Source organism: Nuphar pumila, chromosome 11 (assembly GCF_984573655.1).
Source record: "Nuphar pumila chromosome 11, dmNupPumi1.hap1.1, whole genome shotgun sequence".
NCBI lineage: Eukaryota > Viridiplantae > Streptophyta > Magnoliopsida > Nymphaeales > Nymphaeaceae > Nuphar > Nuphar pumila.
In genome coordinates this window covers 2,003,705-2,025,278 of record NC_143259.1, presented here as the reverse complement: position 1 = coordinate 2,025,278, position 21,574 = coordinate 2,003,705, and the positions used below count along the sequence as shown (strand labels likewise).

Here is a 21,574-nt window from a genome sequence, read left to right as displayed (position 1 = left end):
AATGTTGTCGCACAATTCTAGATATGAAATCGACCTTCCTTGGCTGCCTTCATCCGAGAGATCCAGGTTTTATGGGGAGAGTGGATCCGTAATTTGTGACAAAATTTGCGTCACCTGGAGCATTTCTTTGAGCAAAAGAGTTTCCGATCCAAAAGCTCCTCAGGTTGCTGAACGGCACCTATCATTTGCTTAACCAATAGTACACAGTCAACTCTTATGGGGCCTTAGCTGCTAAACTCGCGGTCAAGATTCAAACTCCTATGGGTGTCTCTCCTCTGTGCAAGCCAACACCCAGCATAGGCCCCGGGGGCGGGGGTCCTATCATTGGAGTTTCACGCTATGACATGATGACGTAGATATGGCAGGCTGAGCCAACACGACCAGGTCTTTGTGCCAGATGTGGTTTCTTCGGGTTATAAATTGAAAATTTCTAATGAGTGGTTTCCCTTCCAAAGTAACATTCACATTACGATGTGTATCACAAAGATGCGGGTACAACCTGAAACATGATTCGAGTTCGACATATGAGTCTGATTTTTTTTTTTGAAGAATAAGAGATGAGGACAGGGATTTTATTCTTTTAATTTTTGATCAATAAAACTAACTTCTGATAATATGAAAATGTATTTGTTGGATGACTCGTCCTCACCTCATTAGGCTGACGGTTACTAATTTAGTTTTTTGGGTGACAGTTATTTTTTTAACTCTTCATTTATTTGGGACGGTTCTTTGTAGAAATTTTTAGACGAAGAGCAAGAACAAAAAATTTATCTCTCTTTCTTTTCTAGTGAACCTTTAACATCGTTGCCGCCTGTGGATGTAGTTTTTCCCCTCAGAACCACGTAAATCTTGTGCTCTCTTACCTCTTTCTCTCTTCTCGTTCTTAATTTGTAGTTGTTCGAGGTGTGTGTTTGTTTGTGTTCGAAGACCAGTTTGCAGTCCCATTTGAACCTTCCAGGTTCAGTGGTAATGGTCCTAGACTAACGCATAACCATGTCAGCAAAGTTTAAGATTGAGAAGTTCGATCAGAACGTGAGTTTCGGTCTATGGCAGGTCAAGATGCGTGCACTCTTGATGCAACAGGGATTGCAGAAAGCATGGTTGGGAAAAGACAAGATGCCGACCTCTATGTCTGCAGAAGACAAGAGGAGATGGATGAGAAAGATTTGGCTGCGATTCAGTTGTGCTTATCCAATGAAGTTCTCAGGGAGGTCATTCATGAGAAGACGACTGCAGGCTTGTGGCTCAAGCTGGAGTCGTTGTACATGACAAAGCCGCTCACAAGCAAGTTGCATTTGAAGCAGCGGTTGTTCATGCTCCGTATGACTGAAGGTACATCCGTTAAGATTCATCTTGATGAATTTAATTCTATTATTATGGATTTAGAAAATATTGATGTGAAGATAGAAAATGAGGATCAAGCACTTTTATTGTTATGTTCTTTGCCGGGGTCTTTCAAGCATTTTAGAGAGACCCTGATTTATGAGAGGAATTCTATCTCCATGGAGGATGTTAAGGCATCCTTGTTCTCAAAAGAGTTAATGGACAAGGAACTGTCATAAGAAAGGGCACATTAAGTCTAAGTATTTTAAGTTGAAAAACAAGCAGCAGAAAAATGAAAGCAAAGAGAAAATTGAAAAACTTGTTGAAGTCACTGTTGTTGAAAGTGATTCAGATGACTATGACTTTGTTCTCTTTTCTTCTAATGCTAGTAAATCCAAGGGTGAATGGATATTAGACTCGGGTTGTTCTTATCATATGCGTCCTCACAAGGACTGGTTTTCCACTTATGAATCAATTGATGGTAGAGTTGTTTTAATGGAAAACAATGCCCCATGCAAAACTGTTGGCATTAGAACAATCCGAATTAAGATGTGTGATGGGATAGTGAGAACCTTGTCAGATGTCAGGCATGTTCCAGACTTTAAGAAAAATCTCATATCTTTGGGCACTCTTGATTCCAATGAGTGCAAGTACACAGCTGAAAGTGGAGTTATGAAAATTTGCAGAGGTGCTCTTGTTTTAATGAAGGGAAAAAGATCTAGAAATTTATATGTTCTCGAGGGTAGTAGAGTTACAGGTGCTGCTGCAGTTTTCTCTTCCTCTTTAACAGAGTCAGATGCCACAAGATTGTGGCATATTAGGTTGGGGCACATGAGTGAGAAGGGCATGACACTTCTTAGTAAAAGAGGTCTATTTGGTGGTCAGAGTACAGGAAAATTGGATTTTTGTGAGCATTGTGTTTTTGGAAAGCAGAAAAGAGTCAGTTTCAACACAGTAGATCACAGAACCAAGGGTACATTGGACTACATTCATTCAGACCTTTTGGGGTCCTTCTCGTGTTCCATCTAAAGGTGGTGCTCGATATATGCTTACCTTCATTGATGATTTCTCCAGGAAGGTTTGGATGTTTATGCTAAAGCTCTAGAATGAAGTGTTCAAGCACTTTAAGCAGTGAAAGGTGTTAATTGAAAAACAAACTGCGAAGACGATTAAGAGGCTCAAGACATATAATGGTCTAGATTTTTGCTTATCAGAATTTGAAGAGTTTTGCAAAAATGAAGGTATTGTCAGACATCATGCAGTCAGAAAAATACCTTAGCAGAATGAAGTGGTAGAACGTATGAACAGAACCCTCTTAGAGAGAGCCCGATGTATGTTGATAAATGCTGGTTTGTCAAAGGAGTTCTGGGCAGAAGCAGTCTCTACAACTTGCTATTTGGTGAATTGTTCTCCATCCACAACTACAGAGTGCAAGACTCCAGAGGAGGTATGGTCAAGGGTAAAAGGATACAGGTTGTGGTGCACTGATCCAAAATCACCTAAGTTTATGTTAGAGAGAAATGTTTTTTTTGATGAATCTGCTATGCTACATCTTAGAAAGAAGTCTCTTGTTCCTATTGATGCAGGTTTTAGCAGTGGTACCATCGAGCAGGTGGAGCTTGAGAGTGATGGCTCAACTCCTATTCAACACTATCTATCGTCTTCTCAGTCCAGTCCTGATGCAAACATCAAGGACTACACAAGTTGAAAAAACTTCACGACATGAGCAATACACTTTTGCCAGAGACAGACAAAGAAGAAATATTAGACCTTCACAAAGGTATGGTTTTGAAGATATGGTTGCTTATGCTTTGTCAGTGGCAGAATAGACTGTGAGTGCATATGAGCCTATCAAACATTCAGAAGCAGTCTCTTGTAATGATTCTGTAAAGTGGCTAGTGTCTATGCATAAAGAGATTGAGTCTCTTCACAAAAATCACACATGGGAATTGGTGAAGCCTCCTAAAGGTAAAACGCTAGTTGGATGTAAATGGATCTTCAAGAAGAAAGAAGGTACTTAAAGTGTAGAAGATGCAAGATATAAAGCACAGTTGGTGGCAAAGGGCTATAGTCAGGTTGAGGGTGTTGACTATAATGAAGTGTTCTCACATGTTGTAAAGCATAGCTCTATTTGTGTTTTGTTAGCTTTGGTTACAACCTAAGACTTGGAATTGGAACAAATGGATGTCAAGACCGCTTTCTTGCATGGTGAACTTGAAGAACAAATTTACATGTAGCAACCTGAAGGTTTTGTGATTGAAGGCAAGGAGGATCATGTGTATTTATTGAAAAAGTCACTATATGATTTGAAACAGTCTCCTAGACAATGGTACAGGAGATTTGATACTTTTATGATTGAGCATGGTTATCAGAGAAGCAAGTGTGATAGCTGTGTTTATTTCAGAAAACTATCTAATGATTCTTGCATTTATTTGTTACTTTATGTTGATGACATGCTCATAGCAGTGAAGGGTGTGTCTGAGATCAACAGGTTAAAAGTTCAGTTGAGTGAAGATTCTTGGGATGGAGATCTTAAGAAATAGGAAGACAAGGAAACTACTTTTAACATAGGAAAAGTACATTCAGAAGGTACTTCGACGGTTTAGTATGTTTGATGCTAAGCCTGTATCTAGACCTCTTGCTGCTCATTTCAGGCTTTCAGCAGAATTGTCTCCTCAATCTAAGAAAGAAGAACCGTACATGTCACATATCCCTTACTCTAGTGCAATTGGTAGCATGATGTATGCAATGGTTTGCACACAGCCAGATATTACCCATGTCATTAGCAAGCAGTGAAATGGATTTTCAAATATCTGCGTGGTACTTTTAATTACTGTTTGAAGTTTAAGAGGAGGAGTGATATTTTGACTGGTTTTGTTGATTCAAATTTTGCAGGAGATCTTGATAAAAGAAGATCACTTATAGGTTATGTGTTCACAGTTGGTGATTGTGTTGTAAGTTGGAAAGCTTCGTTGCAATCTACAGTTGCCTTATCTACCACATAGGCAAAATACATGACAGTTATTGAGGCAGTGAAAGAAGCTATTTGGCTGAGAAGGCCGTTTAGTGAGCTTAGTCTAAAGTGGGAAGTGACTGTTGTTAATTATGATAGCCAGATTGCAATTCATTTTACCAAAGATCAAATGTTTCATGAGAGAACTAAGTACATTGATGTGAAATATCATTTCATCTGAGATGTGATTGCACACGGTGAAATTTCAGTCAAGAAGATTAGCACAGTTGATAATCCTGCAGATATGTTGACTAAGTCTCTTCCAGTGGCCAAGTTCAAGTATTGTTTGGACTTGGTTGGAGTTTACATTTGATAAAGGCCCCAAACGGGGGGTGGAGATGGTGATGTTCATGATGAAGCTAGTTTCGTGAAGACTCACCAAGAGGAGGATTTGTTGGATGACTCGTCCTCACCTCATTAGGTCGACGATTACTAATTTAGTTTTTTGGGTGACAGCTATTTTTTTTAACTCCTCTTCATTTTTTTGGACGGTTCTTTGTAGAATTTTTTAGATGGAGAGCAAGAACAAAAATTTTGTATCTCTCTTTTTTCTAGTGAACCTTTAACATCGTTGTTGCCCATGGATGCAGTTTTTTCCCTCCAAACGACGTAAATCTTGTCCTCTCTTTCCTCTTTCTCTCTTCTCGTTCTTAATCTGTAGTTGTTCGATTGTCGGGTGTGTGTTCGTTTGTGTTCGAAGACCAGTTTGCAGTCCTATCTAAACCTAACAATATTTTTATTAGTATATATTGAAAATATAAAAAATAATATCCATTCATGTCAACTGTTCGGTTTTGCATTGATTTCCAACTCAAGTTGAACCAAAATACCATGGTATAAAAATATTGATCTGAATATTATTCGAGTTGACCACAAATCTAGGCATACACATCTCGACAATTAAAGGTGCGCGAGATAAATTACCCAACTCATGATCTAGAGTTAGCGATGGTAGTGTTTGCACTCAAAATTTGGCGACATTACTTATATGGAGAATAATTCGATGTTTATACTTACCATCAAAATTTAAAATATTTATTATCCTAGAAGGATTTGAATATGAGACAGAGGTGATGACTTGAGCAACTCAAAGATTATGACTTTAAATTAAAGTATCATACAGGAAAAGCCAACATGGTGGCTAATGCACTTAGTCAGAAAGCAGAGTCAGTCAAAAGACTATTCGTATCAAACATGTTTGTCAACATTATCGAGCAAAAAGTAGAAGTGCAATGCCTACCAGGTCAATTGATGTTTGTCCAAACGACCTTAGGGTCTGAAATTTGGGACAAAATCAATAAGAAGCAACTCTCAAATCAAGAATTAGAAGGAATCAAATCAGCAATATCTAAAGGTGAAGTTTCAGATTTCAAAGTGGACAACCAAGGTATTTTGAGATTTCGAGATCGAGTATGTATTCTTAAGGATGAGAAACTTAAGAAACAACTTTTTGACGATGCGCATCATTCCAGGTACTCCATTTACCTTGACAATATTTAGATGCATAGGAACTTGAAGGACAACTTCTGGTGGAATAGAATGAAGAGGGATGTGGACTCTTGCAACCGCTACCCAGTGGATGGATATAACAATGGATTTTGTTACAGGATTTCCTATGATCAAGGAAGGATTGAATGCAATCTGGTGATTATAGATAGATTGACAAAGTCTGCGCATTTTTTTGCTTGCAAGATAATGTGTTCCTTCAAGCAGTTGGCTCGTCTTTTTATTAGAGAGATAGTGAGATTGCACGAAGTGCCAGACTTCATTGTATCCAAAAGAGATTTGAAATTCACCTCCAAGTTTTGACAAAGCTTTCAAGAAGCAATGAAGACTCAATTGAAGATGAGCACAACTTTCCATCCTTGACAGATGGACAGTCGAAAATGACCATTCAAATGCTAGAGGATATGTTGTGAGCTTGTATTTTATTGTATTATGACTCTTGGCACAAAATTCTTTCATTAATAAAATTTTTCTATAACAATAGTTTTCAGGACAACATTGGTATGACTCCTTACGAAGCTTTATATGGGAGACGTACAACATCTCTGTGTTGGGATCAAGTAGGTGAAATGAAGACCTTAGGGCCTGAATTGGTTCAACAAATGGAAGAACATATCAAATTCATCCGTGAAAGACTCCTAACAGTTCAGAGTCATTAGAAAAGTTATACAGATAAGAGGCAACATGAGTTGGAGTTCGAGCAAGGTGATCATATTTTCTTGAAGATATCACCTTTTAAAGAGATAATGAGGTTTAGAAAGAAAGAAAAATTAAGTCCAAAATATATTGGACCCTTCAAAATTTTGAAAAAGATGGAGTTTGTAGCCTATCAGTTAGCATTACCCCCATCATTGTCTAAGATGCACAATGTGTTTCATGTATCCATGTTAAGAAAGTATGTGCCAAATCCTTTGCACATACTAGACACAATCGAATCAATGCTGGATATCCAAGAAGACTTCAGTATTAGTGAGGAACCAATCAAGATCTTAGAATTCAAAGAGTATAAACTGAGGAAGAAGGTTATTCTGCTGGTCATGATAAGATGGAAGCATCACAATAAGAATGTATCTACATAGGAGAGTGAGGCAGACATTCGTGTATAATTTTTTCAAGTAAGATTCGGGACAAATCTTTTTTTAAGAGAGGTGAAATTATAACGTTGCCCAGTTGGGCATAACCCACCTAAGGGTCAATTACAGAGGGAGGAGGGGCATTTACCCCTCTCTCTCTCATGTATGGTAAGTGAGGAGGATGAGAGGGGAAACACCTCTCAATGGAGGCGTGAAGGGAGAGGGTGTTACCCTCTCTCTCTCATGTTTGGAAAGTGAGAGGGAGAGATGGGAAACATGCTTTTTAAAGGCGACAAGAAGGGGGTAACGTCTACCCCTCACCCGTGGCTATAAGAAGCCATGGATCCCCTCTCTCTCCTTTGTCGATTTTGGCAAATAGGAGAGAGAGAGAAATTGAGATATTGAGAGGAAAGAGGAGAAGGTGCAATGATAGTGAGGAATGCCATCGCCGGCCAGGTAAGCACATCTTCCCCCATTTCTTTGAGAAAAAAAGAGGGGTCGACAACTGTGCGGTTGTCGATAATTTACAGAGGCACAAGGACAGGGAGGACCATGTCCCTGCCGCTCAAATCAGTAGTGAGGCACAGAGGGGGTTCCCTTTGTCCTCACAACCGGCAACCGGCAAGTTGTCGGTGATCAAAAAAAGAGAAAATGGCAGGGGCAGGAGGAGGACCTTGTCGCCTACCATTCGCAGTGAGGAGGCGAAGAGGGGTTTGTTCCCTCTACTCTCACCGTCGACTAGTTTTTGGTGGCCTGAGATTAAAAAAAACAAAAACAAAACATGGCAGTGTTGTCACGTTTAGGTGGACAAAGGGGGGTGCCCTATAGCAACCGCCAACAACTGTGAGGTTGCCTGAGGCAGCTGCACAGTGGAGAAGAAGGGAGACAGAGCCGACCCTGAGCATCGGGCAAACTCGGTCTGTGCTATAATTGCGGGCTCATCATCACTTTAATCGGTTTCATTATCGCTTGAGTCATTCTAGGTTGACTCATCATCACTCGTATCATCATAAATGGTGATCTGAATGAAGAGGTATATATGGATGCTCCACCAGGAATGGAGACTCTCAAAGGAAAAGTACTTCGCCTTCGTAAAGCACTGTATGGTTTAAAACATGCCCCCAAGGGTTGGTATGATAGGTTTAACTTTGTAATGATAGAAAATAGTTTTTTATCCTATTTCACTGACACTACCTTATTTGTTAGAAAAATCAATGCAGGAATTGTCATTCTGCTCTTATATGTGGATAATATGCTTATAACCAGAAGTGATTCTAAAGAGGTTAAAAGCATAAAATCAATTTTAAAGGATAAATTTGAAATGTCTGATTTGGAATTCCTAAGTTATTTTTTGGGTATTGAAGTAGAATACTCTCATAGAGGGTATTTTTTGTCTCAAACTAAGCTTACCACTGAGATTATTGACAGGTTAGGTATTACAGATGACAAGGTTTGTAAAACTCCTGCTATAGTGGGAGCCAAAATGAAGATTGATGATGGTATTTCTCTTTCTGATCCCACCTCCTACCGACAGCTTGTGGGGTCATTGATGTATCTAAGTATTACTAGACCAGATATTTTTCATACAGTTTATACTTCAAGTTAGTTCTAATATGCACCTACATCAGTTCACATGAGTATCATCTTGCAGATTGTAAGATACATAAAGGGTACTCTAAACAAGGGAGTATTCATATCCTCCTCTTCTGAATTAAAATTAATTGCTTATACTGACTCTGATTGGGGAGGTGACCTAAATAACCGTCACTCCACCACTAGTTTTTGTGTGTTCTTAGGAGACTCGTTGATCTCATGGAGATGTAAGAGGCAACAAAAAGTGTATTTATCCTCTACTGAAGCTAAATATCGAGCCATGACAACTACTACCATGAAAATCGTAAGGATTCATCAACTGTTAGAAGACATGAGGATCAATGTTGAAGGACCCACCAAGCTATGTTGTGATAATAAAAGTGTAATTTATATTGTCAAAAATCATATATTTCATGAGCGGACTAAACACATTGAGATGGACTGTCACTATATTCGTGAAATATATCTCAAAGGAGTTATAGATCTTCCATGTGTAACTTCAGAATATCAGTTGACAGATTTCTTCACCAAAGCTTTGTGTTCTCCGCGATTCAAGTTTCTTCTTGGCAAACTTTCGGTCATCATGCCCTAAGTTTGAGGGGGGGTGTTAAATTGTAATCCATTATCATTGTAATGTCCATATATATATTTTATATATATAAAGAAAGATACATATATATATATATATAATCAGTCGTAAAAGTATTTTAGTCTTTTTTATTTTTGCGCATATTCCATTTGGAATGTGCATGTAATTCTTTTTTATTTTTTACCTTTTTTTTTTTTCTTTTTGGATTGCCTTGGGAGGGACCCAATATGATCGTTGGGCCCCTCCAACAGTCACATTTGTGATCGTTGGAGAGCCCCCCCTTTTTGTGTTATAAATAGGGGTTTTCTCTCCTCTATAAAGTATTCTTTTTGGAGCTTATGCTCTTCAAAATCTTCAATACAAATTCTTTATTTTTATGCTTGTGTGCATTAGTGAGATTTGGTGGATTGTGCCTTTGTGGGCAAGTGTTCTAAAGGGTTCTTATTGTAAAAGTGTGCACGTGCTTGTGTGCACGTGCTTATCGTCAAGAATATTAAGGTCTTGATCATAGTATTTTGTGTCTCAAAATTCTGCCCTCCATCCCTCCATAGATTTTGATTTTAACCGTTATCCCTGCCTCCATCCCTGTTTCATGTCCTCCATCCTCGGTCCAAATGGGGTGAGCGGGCCGGTTCCCTCGATCCACTGTCATCTCTAAAGAAGGAGAGAAAGGTTTACTAACTGGGATCGGGAACGGGACTGGGCGGGGTGGGGGAAAGCGTAAGTACATTCCCGCCTTCATTCCCGTCATCATCACCTCCAGATGCAAGCTGAAGGAAGAGTGGGAGCGCTGCATTCTCGGGCCAGAGAAGCCTACTTGGTTGAAATTGCATTCGCATGAAGACGATGAAGTTCCTTGTGAACCAAGAAGAAAAGCCAAGCATTCCGGGAAATCAAAGGCCAAGAAAGAAAAGAAGCACTAGGATAAGAAATCCAAACTCCATTAGACGGTATGATTTGTGGTTGTTGAAGTTGACGGTTCGGCTTTCAGCTGCATCCAACTATGACATCATCTAGGGATGGCTTATGGCCTTTGGTGCTCCCACTCAAAGCCTTGATCTATTTCGATGGGTACCAGATCTGAACCTGGATCCTATTGGGATTACCATAAGAAAAACCATACCCAGACCCTATAAGGATTACATGAACCAGATCCGGTGGTAACATTTTTTTGTATCCTTTTATATTGAAAAATCATGGGTCTTGATCAAAACTCGGGTTTGGTATGAAATTTCACAAACCATACCTGGTTTTATATAGTAATAGGATCCTTAGGATTTGATATAGGTCAGGTACGGGTCTGGGTTAAACCCAACCCGTTGACACTCATAAGAAATACCATGTTGATCGTGATCTTATATTTTGTGAAACCCCATGAAATGCCCCCTCCTCCTACTCACTAGAAAAGTCTCTCCATCACGTGGGCCTTATGACAAGGGACAAACACTCTGGACATCGAGCTTGCGATATGCTTTAGCTTGAACACCTAGTCAGATGCATGGAACTCATATGGGCTTATTCATAGGGGCCTTGCACCCACAAGACTTCCACTCATCTTCCTTGTAGGGGCGACATGTGAATGTCACCAAGTTGACAGGATGTTACAAGTTCGAAAGCCATGGGTGGCATCCCTTGCCACAAGGTCGAAATTGAATGTACGAGAGGGAGGACTTTAAGGGTTTTTACCAACCGGAGAACAGCCAATATGTGGTCGGTGATGGGGGGATGCCCTTGGATTTGCTAAATAAAAGTCAGTGGCCTGGCCTTGCTTGATTAAATATTCTCACATAATAATGATTTTTTTACTCATACTATATATGTCTTATAGTTTTGCCCAATTGGTGTCCAAAATCTTTTTTTAGCTTGTGTTAACATCTCTTTTTGCTCAACTTTAATTTCTATTGTATTTTCCCATTAACATGTATGTGATTTTTAATGACACACTCAATTCAAAGGTTAAAAAATTCTTTTAAAATTGATTGTATTGTCCTCTAAAAATGGCATGTTTATGCAAAAACCTACAACTATGCTAAAATTCTCGGCATATCCAAAATCATTGATTCTTGACTTATTCAAAACCATTTTACCGTTCGCAACATATTTTAGCAAGTCTCCTAACATTCACACAAATATGTTGTGAACCACTTGATGTGTGCATGTGAACCTTCCAACGTTCGCACAATATGTTGTGAACCTTCTAACATTCGCATAAAATATCTTATAAACATCCAAAAGTTTATAATCGCATGATTTTGGACTCGCATAAATATATTGTGAACCTCCTCGCATATTGCAAACCTCCTAATATTCAAAGGTTTATGTGACTATAAACTTTTGAAGGTTCATAAGACATTTTATATGAACGGTGGAATGTCCCATAAATATCATGTAAATTTTTTTAGTTTGATTTTAACCATATTTGTACGAATACCAGGAGGTTCGCTATTTGTGTGAACATCAAAAGATTCTCATGTGAACATCAAGAGGTTCACAATATATTTGTACTAACGTCAAGGGATTCGCAAGGTATGCACAAATATGCTGCGAAGAGTAAAATGGTCGTAAATAAGTTGAGAATAAATTATTTTGAACATACAGAGAATTCTGGCATATTTGTAGGTTTTTGTGAGAACATGCCATTTCTATAACCCAAACTCTGCCTGCATATTGCTCAAGTCCGGTTCTTATTGTCTCAAATATTATTAGGGATGCCACTTTTTATGCTCATACCTAAAAATTTGGGTTTGGGTCAGATCGAATACCCGATACAAACCGAACCCATCGACAACTATAAAGTTTCTCGACTCAACACAACTCTCACGAAGTTGGTTGTTGCTTGGGTGGGTTCGATCGGGTGCACCCTCATCATGGGTTGGATACCCGACCAGTTCCACCGATTAATATCGAATTCGTAGTCTAGCATCCAATCTGTATTTGACCCGTAGACAGCCCTCTTAGATCGGGGGTTGCTGGTCCGCTCCTTGCTCGAGTACTCGCCAATGGCAGCTCCAATGCCTTTGTTGGGCGAAAGAGGAAAACGCGAACTCGACGACTCTGTTTCCACGACGGCGAGAGATCGGAGCTGCCCACCCGCTCAATTTTAGGCGCGCAAAATTTGTTTTTTTTTTCTGGTTCCTATTCCGGCGATGCTCGCTCGGCAAATCTAGATTTCTCCGTCTGGAGGCAACGGAGGCGTCTATTGAAGAATCAAGAAGACCGGAAATGTGAGTTTCTTTCTTTTCATTTTTCAGTCGATTCTTTCATCGTGGTTCCTTTCAATCTTATGCCGAAGTTCCGTTCTCTGCTAAGCTCTAATATTTGTTTTTTTCAGCGTTTTAACTACGATTTTGTGTGTGTGTTTTGGAGAATTTCTGGCGTTTGGACGCGTGTAGTGGGTTTATTGAATTTGTCTGGTAAAAATGGCTTTTTTCTTTTGGTCCTTTGGTTGCCTTTGTTGGTATTGTAAGGTTTTTGTAGGAATTGAATTTGGGGGGGTGTGTTATACTGTGTGATTTTTTTGGGGGGTTCTGGTGGTTAATTTGGTTCCGTTTTTCTGATTCTTGTTTCGGTTGTCGATGCTCTCTTTTATTCTACTTGGTGTTGGGAGAAAATTCACTGTTTCAGCATTTTTTTTCTCAATTTTTTGGTTGGTGGGATGCATTGTCACAAATATCGCCGAGAAATTAAAAATCTCTCAGAAAAAAACAAAAAATATGATTAGATTGGTGGGGTTTACATCTCTCTCTTTACTTTCTTGAGAGAACATGGTCTTTCAGACTCTATGCTCCATTATGTTATGCTAAGTTGTGGTTAATTTGATTTGAAACCCAGTATTGGGTTCATTAATAGTATGAATTTGAGCAAAATGCAACTATCTCTGTGGCTCTTTACGAAGTGGGTTATATACAAATTTTATTTAATAATCTTCTACATTTTGATAGATTTTTGGGATGCATCTGACCTACAAAGATATATTGAGTTTAACTGGTAAAATTTACTTGATCTTAACTGTCAAAGTGGAAACGGCTATTTATGCCAAAAACGCGAATGTTATTGTAACTTGAAAACTATAAAAACTTCATCCTCAGACCTACTCTTTGCTAGATAGAGGAATGATCCTGAAAGAATTTGTTCATGATTGTTTTTGCTGAGAAGGTGAAAGAAATGAGTTTTCGCAACAACGGATAGATATTGTCATGGAAATAAGGTCCTGTTTGGAAACTAGTAGCATTTGGGATGGGAAGTGACATTGTATTTACGTTAAAGCATGGAATCCAGAGCTACCACCTCTAGCTACCAGTTTCCAAACAGCTACCAGGTGGTAGTTTGACCAACTTTTTGCCAAATGCATTGACTCCTGTCCCAGTTCCTAGATTCAAACAGACCCTAAGAGTTGCAATCGTGGTGGCTGCTGATAGGATCTGCTGGCATTCTCATATTGCAATGAGTACAACTTATTGGAAATTAACCAATAGATGTATATCAAATTCAGTTTTGTTAATCCATCACTTTTAGCATTTTGTTTAATCCTTGATTTGTTTATGAATCAAATTTGCCCATAGGCCTTTTCCAGTTAAAAAACAACACTATATTTATTGCCCATAGAGGTGTTGCTTAACTCGCCTAAGTCCTGCCTAAAAAGTCTATTTCGGTCTTTTTTTTAAATACGTTGACAGCGGGGTTATAAAAGGGGAAGGGGCACGCCCGGTGACGCCCTTTCCCCTTCTCGCTGTGTGCCTCTCTCGCCCATTTCCCCCTCTCGACGGTGAACAGCAAGAAGAAGAAGAAAAAAGAAGAAGAAAAAGAAAAATAAGGTACTTCATCTCTCTCTTTTTCCCTCTCTCAGGTTCTCCGTCTCTCTTTCGCGCTCTCTTTCTTTCTCTTTCGGGTTCTCTCTCTTTCTCCCACTCTCGGGTTCTCTCTCTCGAGTTCTCTCTCTGTTTCTCCCTCTCTCTCTGTCTCTCTCCCTCTCTCGGGTGACCCGGGTCGGGTCTCCCTCTCTCGGGTTCTCTGTCTCTAATCTGATTTGTGTGTAATTTATACATACACATTCTATCTGTGTATGTGATTTATGTATAATTTGTTTGACTGTTTCTGGGTTATGCATTTATGTTTCTAAGTTATATTTCTGGTTGAAAGACTGTTTATGAATTATTCAATTGTTCATTTATTCTTAATTTTTTTGAGCAGGTTATCCATTGAATGGTTTGTTTATTCAATTGTTCACTTCTTATTATTTGTTTATTGCTTATATTATGTCTATTTTTGTTAAATTTTTTGTATATATGATTTTATTTTATTTTTATTGTTCATTCACATTGTTAGTTGTATGGTTTGTTTATTCAATTGTTCATTTATTGTTAAGTTTTTTGAGCAGGTTATTTAATATAATTGCTTTATATTGTTCGACGACATGTTGGGTTTTGGCTATTGCTTATTGTTGATTGATTTTATGTTGTATACATGTTTGTTATTAATTTTAGCAATTTGTTTAAATAATTTGTATATTTTTTAATTTTTTAATTTTTTAATTGAAGTACCAACTAGTCTGCCTAGTCTTCTTAGAGGCTCACTAGGCTCCGTATAGCGCAACTTTGGCCTTGTGCGTTGGTTAGCTTCATCGGAGTATTCTTCTTGGTTGATGTGATTGGTTCTTATTTAGTTGCATGATGTCCAAGGTTGAAACTTGAAGCTATTAAACATTTGACGCATTCTCATGTCATTTAGTCTTTAATGCATTACCACGAATCAGTATTGTGAAAAGCGTTGAGGCGTAGCGAGGCGCTCCACCAAAAACTGAGGCGAGGCGTAAAGAGTAAGCCTCAATTTTTTTTTTGAAAACTTTAAAAAAAATATAAAAAAATCTAAAAATACAAATAAATAAAGAAATGCTTTATTGATGAAATACCAACCAATAAGAAATAAAAAATCTCAAATAAGTACTAAAAAATATGAGATTAACATATAAAAGTAACTAAAAACTGATTACATAACTGGAAAATATACGAGATTAACCAAAAAAAGATAAAATATATTAAGAAACTGATTACATAACTGAAATAACTGGAAAATATATGAGATTAATCTACAAAAGTTAAAATATATGAGATTATTCTAAAAAATATGAGATTAACATATAAAACTAACTAAAAAAATGATTGCATAACTGGAAAATATATGAGATTAACCAACAAAAGATAAAATATACTAAGAAACTGATTACATAACTGAAATAACTGAAAAATATATGAGATTAACCAACAAAAGTTAAAATATATGAGATTATTCTAAAAAATATGAGATTAACATTATAAAAGTAACTAAAAAACTGATTACATAACTGGAAAATATATGAGATTAACCAACAAAAGTTAAAATATACTAAGAAACTGATTACATAACTGAAATAACTGAAAAATATATGAGATTAACCTAAAAAGTTAAAATATATGAGATTAACATATAAAAGTAACTAAAAAACAGATTACATAACTGGAAAATACATGACATTAACCAACAAAAGTTAAAATATATTAAGAAACAAATTACATAACTGAAATAACTGAAAAATATACGAGATTAACCATCAAAAGTTAAAATATACTAAGAAACTGATTACATAACTGAAATAACTGAAAAATATATGAGATTAACCTACAAAAATCTTGTTGATTATGTCTCAGAAATCTTGTTGTAAAAAAAAAATGCGCCTAAGGGCCCTTTTTTTATAACACTGCCACAAATGTTAGAATGCATAGCCTTTAAATCATTGGAGTATGCCTTCCCTAGCAACAATGTTATTTTCTTACTTCAGTTTTATGATATTTGCAAGTTTTATAGAGTTAAGAATATCTTGGAAAAGAAATATCAGACCTTGCAGCTAGGAAAGGTATGCATGTGCAACCTTGGCGAAGTATGCCATTTTGGGACCATCACTCAATCTTGCTGTATGTTGGATTTATTTTCCTGCACTCAAGATCCTCTTTCAAGGGGGATTTGCTAATTATGATAAAGAAGCTCCTTCTGATATCTTATATGATTTTTGTTATATTAATTTTTCTTTTCTTTTATCTCTTGGTTTTTCAGATATGATGATGCAGCAAAGTTCACCAAGGTCATGGTGCAATGTGTATCTCCCTATTTTGGTAGCATATCAGATGATTATGTTAAGATGAGTATAATGGGTTTTAAAGGCTTCATCTTCTTGTTATACTTGAAGTAAGTGTCATCACAAGAGCTCTACTTTTTGTACTTCTGAATCAGGTGAATCAAGTGCTACAAAATATAGTAAATCACAGTTTATACTTCTATTGCAGGAATAGGCTTGAGCTATCGAGCTTGTGATGTCTAGGACATTTTCTTCTTAATCAAGTAATTGCTCTATATTTTTCTTATATAAGCTTGTAGGATTTTGTCTCTCATGCATTCTCAAGTGTTAGAAACCTAAATTAATCACCTTACATATTCTTCTTGACATTTACAATTTGTGTTTCAGTCCTTTCTTGGGATTTTGTGATGTCTAGAAATGGAAGATTCACGCTTTTACCACTTCTTGTTATGCAGAATTGGTAAGCTAAAGATTTTGGAATCAGGATACAAGGTTAGAATTTCCTCGTCTTCACATGCATACTGGTTTACCTGTTTGAAAATATGCCCATTCTCTTGATATTACTATTTAGAATTTCCCAGTTTTCAAAAAAAATTAAATATTTTGTTGGCTTTGATTTTGAATACAAGTCTTGTATTTGAAAGTTCTTGTTCTGTAGAATGGGTGTCTTTTACATTTGGTAGAGTGTTTTTCTTAGTTATGACAATATCTGAGCTCGAGGTTTGATATCTACTGCAGGACAATGGTTAGAGGAAGAGATGCTTGCTGGGAGCACTGTGTTTTGGTCGATGCAACAAGACAGAAAGTCAGGTGCAACTATTGCCAGAGGGAGTTCAGTGGTGGGGTGTATCGGATGAAATTTCATCTAGCTCAGATCAAGAACAAAGACATAGTTCCGTGCACTGAAGTCCCCAATGATGTGAGAGACTTTATACAGAGCATATTGAGTAATCCTAAAAAGCAGAAAACTACTAAGAAGCAGAAGATTGAAGCACCAAATAGCCCACATAACAGTTCTTCAGCTAGTGGTGGTTTTCATCCTAATGCTAATTCAAGTGGGGAACGTGGAAGCACTTGTCCATCTTTGTTATTTCCACGGCCTTCACCAAGTGCCCAGCCAACACTAGATAATGCTCAAAAGCAAAAGTATGCGGAAGCTGATAAGAAAATTGGTCTTTTTTTCTTTCATAATGCAATTCCATTTTGTGCTGCCAAATCTGTTTATTACCAGGAAATGCTGGATGCAATAGCAGAATGTGGTGTGGGCTATAAAGCCCCAAGTTATGAACGAATAAGGACCAGCCTCTTGGATAAAGTGAAACTTGAAATAACTGACAACTATAAGAAGTTTAGAGATGATTGGAATGATACTGGTTGTACAGTTATATCAGATTGCTGGACAGATGGGAAATCCAGATCACTTATAGTTTTCTCAGTTGTTTCTCCTAAGGGAATAGTCTTTCTGAGGTGTGTGGATGCATCATCACATGCTGATGATGCTCATTACTTGTTTGAGTTGCTTGAATCAGTCGTCTTAGAGGTTGGTGTGGAGCATGTTGTGCAGGTAATTACTGATAGTGCAGCTAGTTATGTTTATGCAGGAAGGCTTCTTACTTCCAAGTATCCTTCATTGTTTTGGTCTCCATGTGCTTCATATTGCATTGACAAGATGTTGGAGGATATAAGCAAGCAGGAGTGGGTAAGTTCAGTTATAGAGGAGGCAAGAAGCATCACAAGGTACATATATAATCATTCATGGGTGCTTAACCTGACAAGGAAGTTTACTGGGGGCAAAGAACTTATTAGACCAAAGATTTCAAGATTTGCAGCAAACTTTCTTTCCTTGAGGGCAATGGTTGTTCATGAGGATTGTTTGAAGCATATGTTTTCTCATTCAGATTGGATGACATCTATATATAGCAAAAGACCTGATGGCCAAGCTGTCAAATCGCTGGTATACCTGGAACGTTTTTGGAAAGCAGCACATGAAGCAATAAATTTGGCAGAACCTCTTATGAAAGTTTTAAGGATTGTTGACGGAGACATGCCTGCCATGGGTTATATATATGAAGGCATAGAAAGAGCAAAATTATCAATCAAGGCATATTACAAGGGCATTGAAGAAAAATATGTGCCTATCTGGGAAATAATAGATAGAAGATGGAGCATGCATCAACATTCTCCCTTACATGCAGCTGCAGCTTTCCTCAATCCTTCTATCTTCTACAATACCAACTTTAAAATTGATCCCAAAATGAGAAATGGCTTTAATGAAGCAATGCTGAAAATGGTTAGTGAAGACAGAGATAAGGTGGAATTGACAAAGGAGATTCCCATGTACATAAATTCACTTGGTGCCCTAGGCAATGAGTTTGCTATAATGGGGAGGACACTAAATGCTCCTGGTATGTATTCTGGATTTTATATAACATCAAGCTTTCCCAACTACTTTTGTTTGGCATCTTTTTTTGTTGTTCTTCCTTATCTGGAGACTCAGCTTTTGTCATCCAAAAATTATCGCCTGCTCGTGCCTTCATTGTTGCAAGTCCTCATGCAATATGCCAAAAAGGGTCTTAGACATTTTTTCTCTTCTCTGGCAATACTAGCAAGTGTACTGTAATATGTTTGTTTTTACTCCTGTCCTTTCCTCCCACATATTCATGTCCCAGAACTCCTTCTCAATGTCTCCATTCTGTCGCCTCCATACTGTCCTCCTTAGCTTATATATTTGTATGTTTTTGTATACATATATTTTAAACTTCTTGGAGATTTTTATACTGAGTATAACTACAAATCTTCCCTCACCTAAACATTTGTTTTGTGTACCCAGGTGCTTGGTGGGCTAGCTATGGTTATGAGGTTCCTGTATTACAAAGGGCTGCAATGCGGATATTGAGTCAGCCTTGTAGCTCATACTGGTGCATATGGAACTGGAACATCTTTGAGAATGTTCAGACCAAGAAACGCAACAGGTTGGAGCAAGAGAAGTTCAATGACTTGGTTTTTGTGCATTGCAATCTCCGGTTACAAGCCATCTGTCATAATAGAGATGGAAAATGTAAGCCAGTTGTTTTTGATGAAATAGATGTTAGTTCTATATGGCCTACAGAGTCTGAATCTTCATCTCTTCTCATGGATGACTCATGGTTGGATAATCTGCCGTTTGATTGCAAAGGTAGCCCTTCAACGTATGATTGAAATAAGCCAATAACCCGAAGGAATTTGTATGTTTTCTGTATCTTCTCTGAGTGTTCAAAACTCTTTTTTTCAATCAAATACCACGAGTTATTTATCACAGGCCATTCCCGTCTGCCCCCTGTCCGCCATTTTATGTGGATGCAGCAAAAGGTCATTTTTCAAGGCTATAAAATAGCAAGGGACTATTATCTTTTGGCATTGATTCTTTGCCGTTTCTTTGTCTTCTTTCTGCATGCATGTTTGATGCTTCATCACATCTATTTCTTTTCTTCTTGGTTTCTCAATGCTGAGTCTAATCAATGCATGTCGGAGTCGTCGTTAGGGGACATCCCAATGACAGTATTGATTTTATTATGAAGATGCAGTCTAAATAATCCCACCAACGATTGATACAGGCAGAACTGTCCTATGTCCTGATCCAGATGTAATTGTTAAACTGACTGCCGATTTCCTGGACTGGGTATGTGATCTGGTCTAGTTTTATTAATGTAAATTCTTCTTGAAAAACGATGTGGGTAGGTTGGCTGTTCTAAATCTTCGTGAACTTTGGTATTCTTAATTCCACCCTGTGCACTTTGACAGTAATTCTTAAACTCATTGTATAGCGTTTGCTGGATTAGTAGTAATATATACTGCATAATCAGTGATAAGGTGACTGCATGGTATAAGTATGAATATCAACCTACCAAAACCTACCAACTTATTGTTATCATGTTTTTAATGTCAAGGGTGTGTAGAGACCTAAGAAAGATAGTGAGTCTCACTATTTTAGAGATTGCACCACATCACTCAGGTCAGCAGCCTGCGGCCAGGAAATTACCTCAAGGTCTGAATTCGATATCATCAAAAGTCGATACCAACGAGGGAGGATTGTTCTGAGAATTATTCTTCTCTGCCTGTAAAGTCTGAACAGCATTGGTTGGATATGCCTCCTGGTTGGAGGCCTTCTTTGTAATTCTGTCTGTAATTACTTTGGTTTTTCTTAATCAATAAACAGGTAGGGGTCTGCCTAACCCCAGCTTTCTTCTTCGGAAAAAAAGAAAAAAGATAGCGAGTCTCACTCACCAAGTGCATAGGGTTGCAAGGGGATTGAATACACGCTGCAATATGATCTATCTGATGTAGAATTTGAATACTACCAGATCTTGGATCCTATCAGCTGAGTTGCCTTTTATATGTAATTGGATTTGGTTGTTAATAGGACACAATAGGATGAAACTGTCCAAATCTGATTATTAATTGGCTGTTTTTTTTTTATATTTCACTAGAAATTGAACCTGCCATCCCCAATTTTAGACAGGGAAACCAATTCTGAACCCCAATCTGAACTAGATGGGATGAAGTAGAATTCAATGTCAACTCAAATTCTGTACGGTTAGGGATGACAGTGGACTGGGGCGGATAGGGGGGACAAGGTCTCCACCCCCGCCCCGTCTCAAAATTCTGCCCTCCATCACTGCCTTCATCTCCACACGGGTTTTGATTTTAACCTTCATTCTCGTCTCCACCTCTGTTTCATGTCCTCCATCCCCAGTCCTAACGGGGCAAGGTCGGGCGGTGCCCCCTTTCTTCCCGGTCCACTGCCATCCCTAAAGAAGGAAGTCGAACCGTTGAAGGGTATTTTAGTTATTTTACTAATGGGGATCAGGGATGGCGTGGGGAGAGTGGGGTGGAGGAACACGTAAGTCCATCCCAACACGGGTTTTGATTTTAACCTCCATCCCCTGTCCAAACAGGGCAAGGCGGGGCAGGGCCCCATTTTGCCCAAGCCCACTGCCATCCCTATGTACGGTAATACTGGACCTGATAAAGAAAAAGGCTGAAAACGTGTTTCACGTGTGAAAAGCACAAAATGGATCAGATCATAATCCAAATCCAAACATAAATCTGACAGAATGCTTATCCAAATCTAAAATGAAACTGATCAGATAAGTTTTAGTATGATCTGAATCCACATTTGGACTCTATATCGAGGTCTATATACTAAAAAAATGTGTCAATTTTGGTAGGTCCAAGATATTCTGATTCAACTGGAGCGAACAAGTCTGATTAATGCAAGAGGGACGCGGATGATGACAATGTTGTCGGTATCCAATCGTTTGGCCAAAGATTCAGGTGAACCAGCCGATACCCATTCTCAAGTGAATCGTTCTGAATCAGCTAAAAATATT

At 38.1% G+C, this 21,574-nt stretch overlaps 1 protein-coding gene across 2 annotated transcripts; it reads left to right on the top strand.

Annotated features, from left to right (window-relative positions):
• Window positions 1–12,084: 12,084 nt before the first annotated feature.
• Window positions 12,085–20,264, top strand: LOC149821593 (uncharacterized). 2 transcript variants are annotated; one of them, XM_089981172.1, is made up of 7 exons: window positions 12,085–12,321; window positions 16,184–16,315; window positions 16,414–16,468; window positions 16,661–16,697; window positions 16,944–18,610; window positions 19,036–19,263; window positions 20,132–20,264. In XM_089981172.1, exons 5-7 carry the CDS (start codon window positions 16,948–16,950, stop codon window positions 20,146–20,148), a joined length of 1,908 nt encoding a protein of 635 aa, XP_089837298.1. In that variant the 5' UTR covers window positions 12,085–12,321; window positions 16,184–16,315; window positions 16,414–16,468; window positions 16,661–16,697; window positions 16,944–16,947; the 3' UTR covers window positions 20,149–20,264. The 2 variants fall into 2 exon arrangements, with proteins under 2 accessions (XP_089837298.1, XP_089837297.1); XM_089981171.1 differs by lacking the exon at window positions 20,132–20,264 and having other exon boundaries at window positions 19,036–19,599.
• The last annotated feature ends 1,310 nt before the right edge of the window (window positions 20,265–21,574 follow it).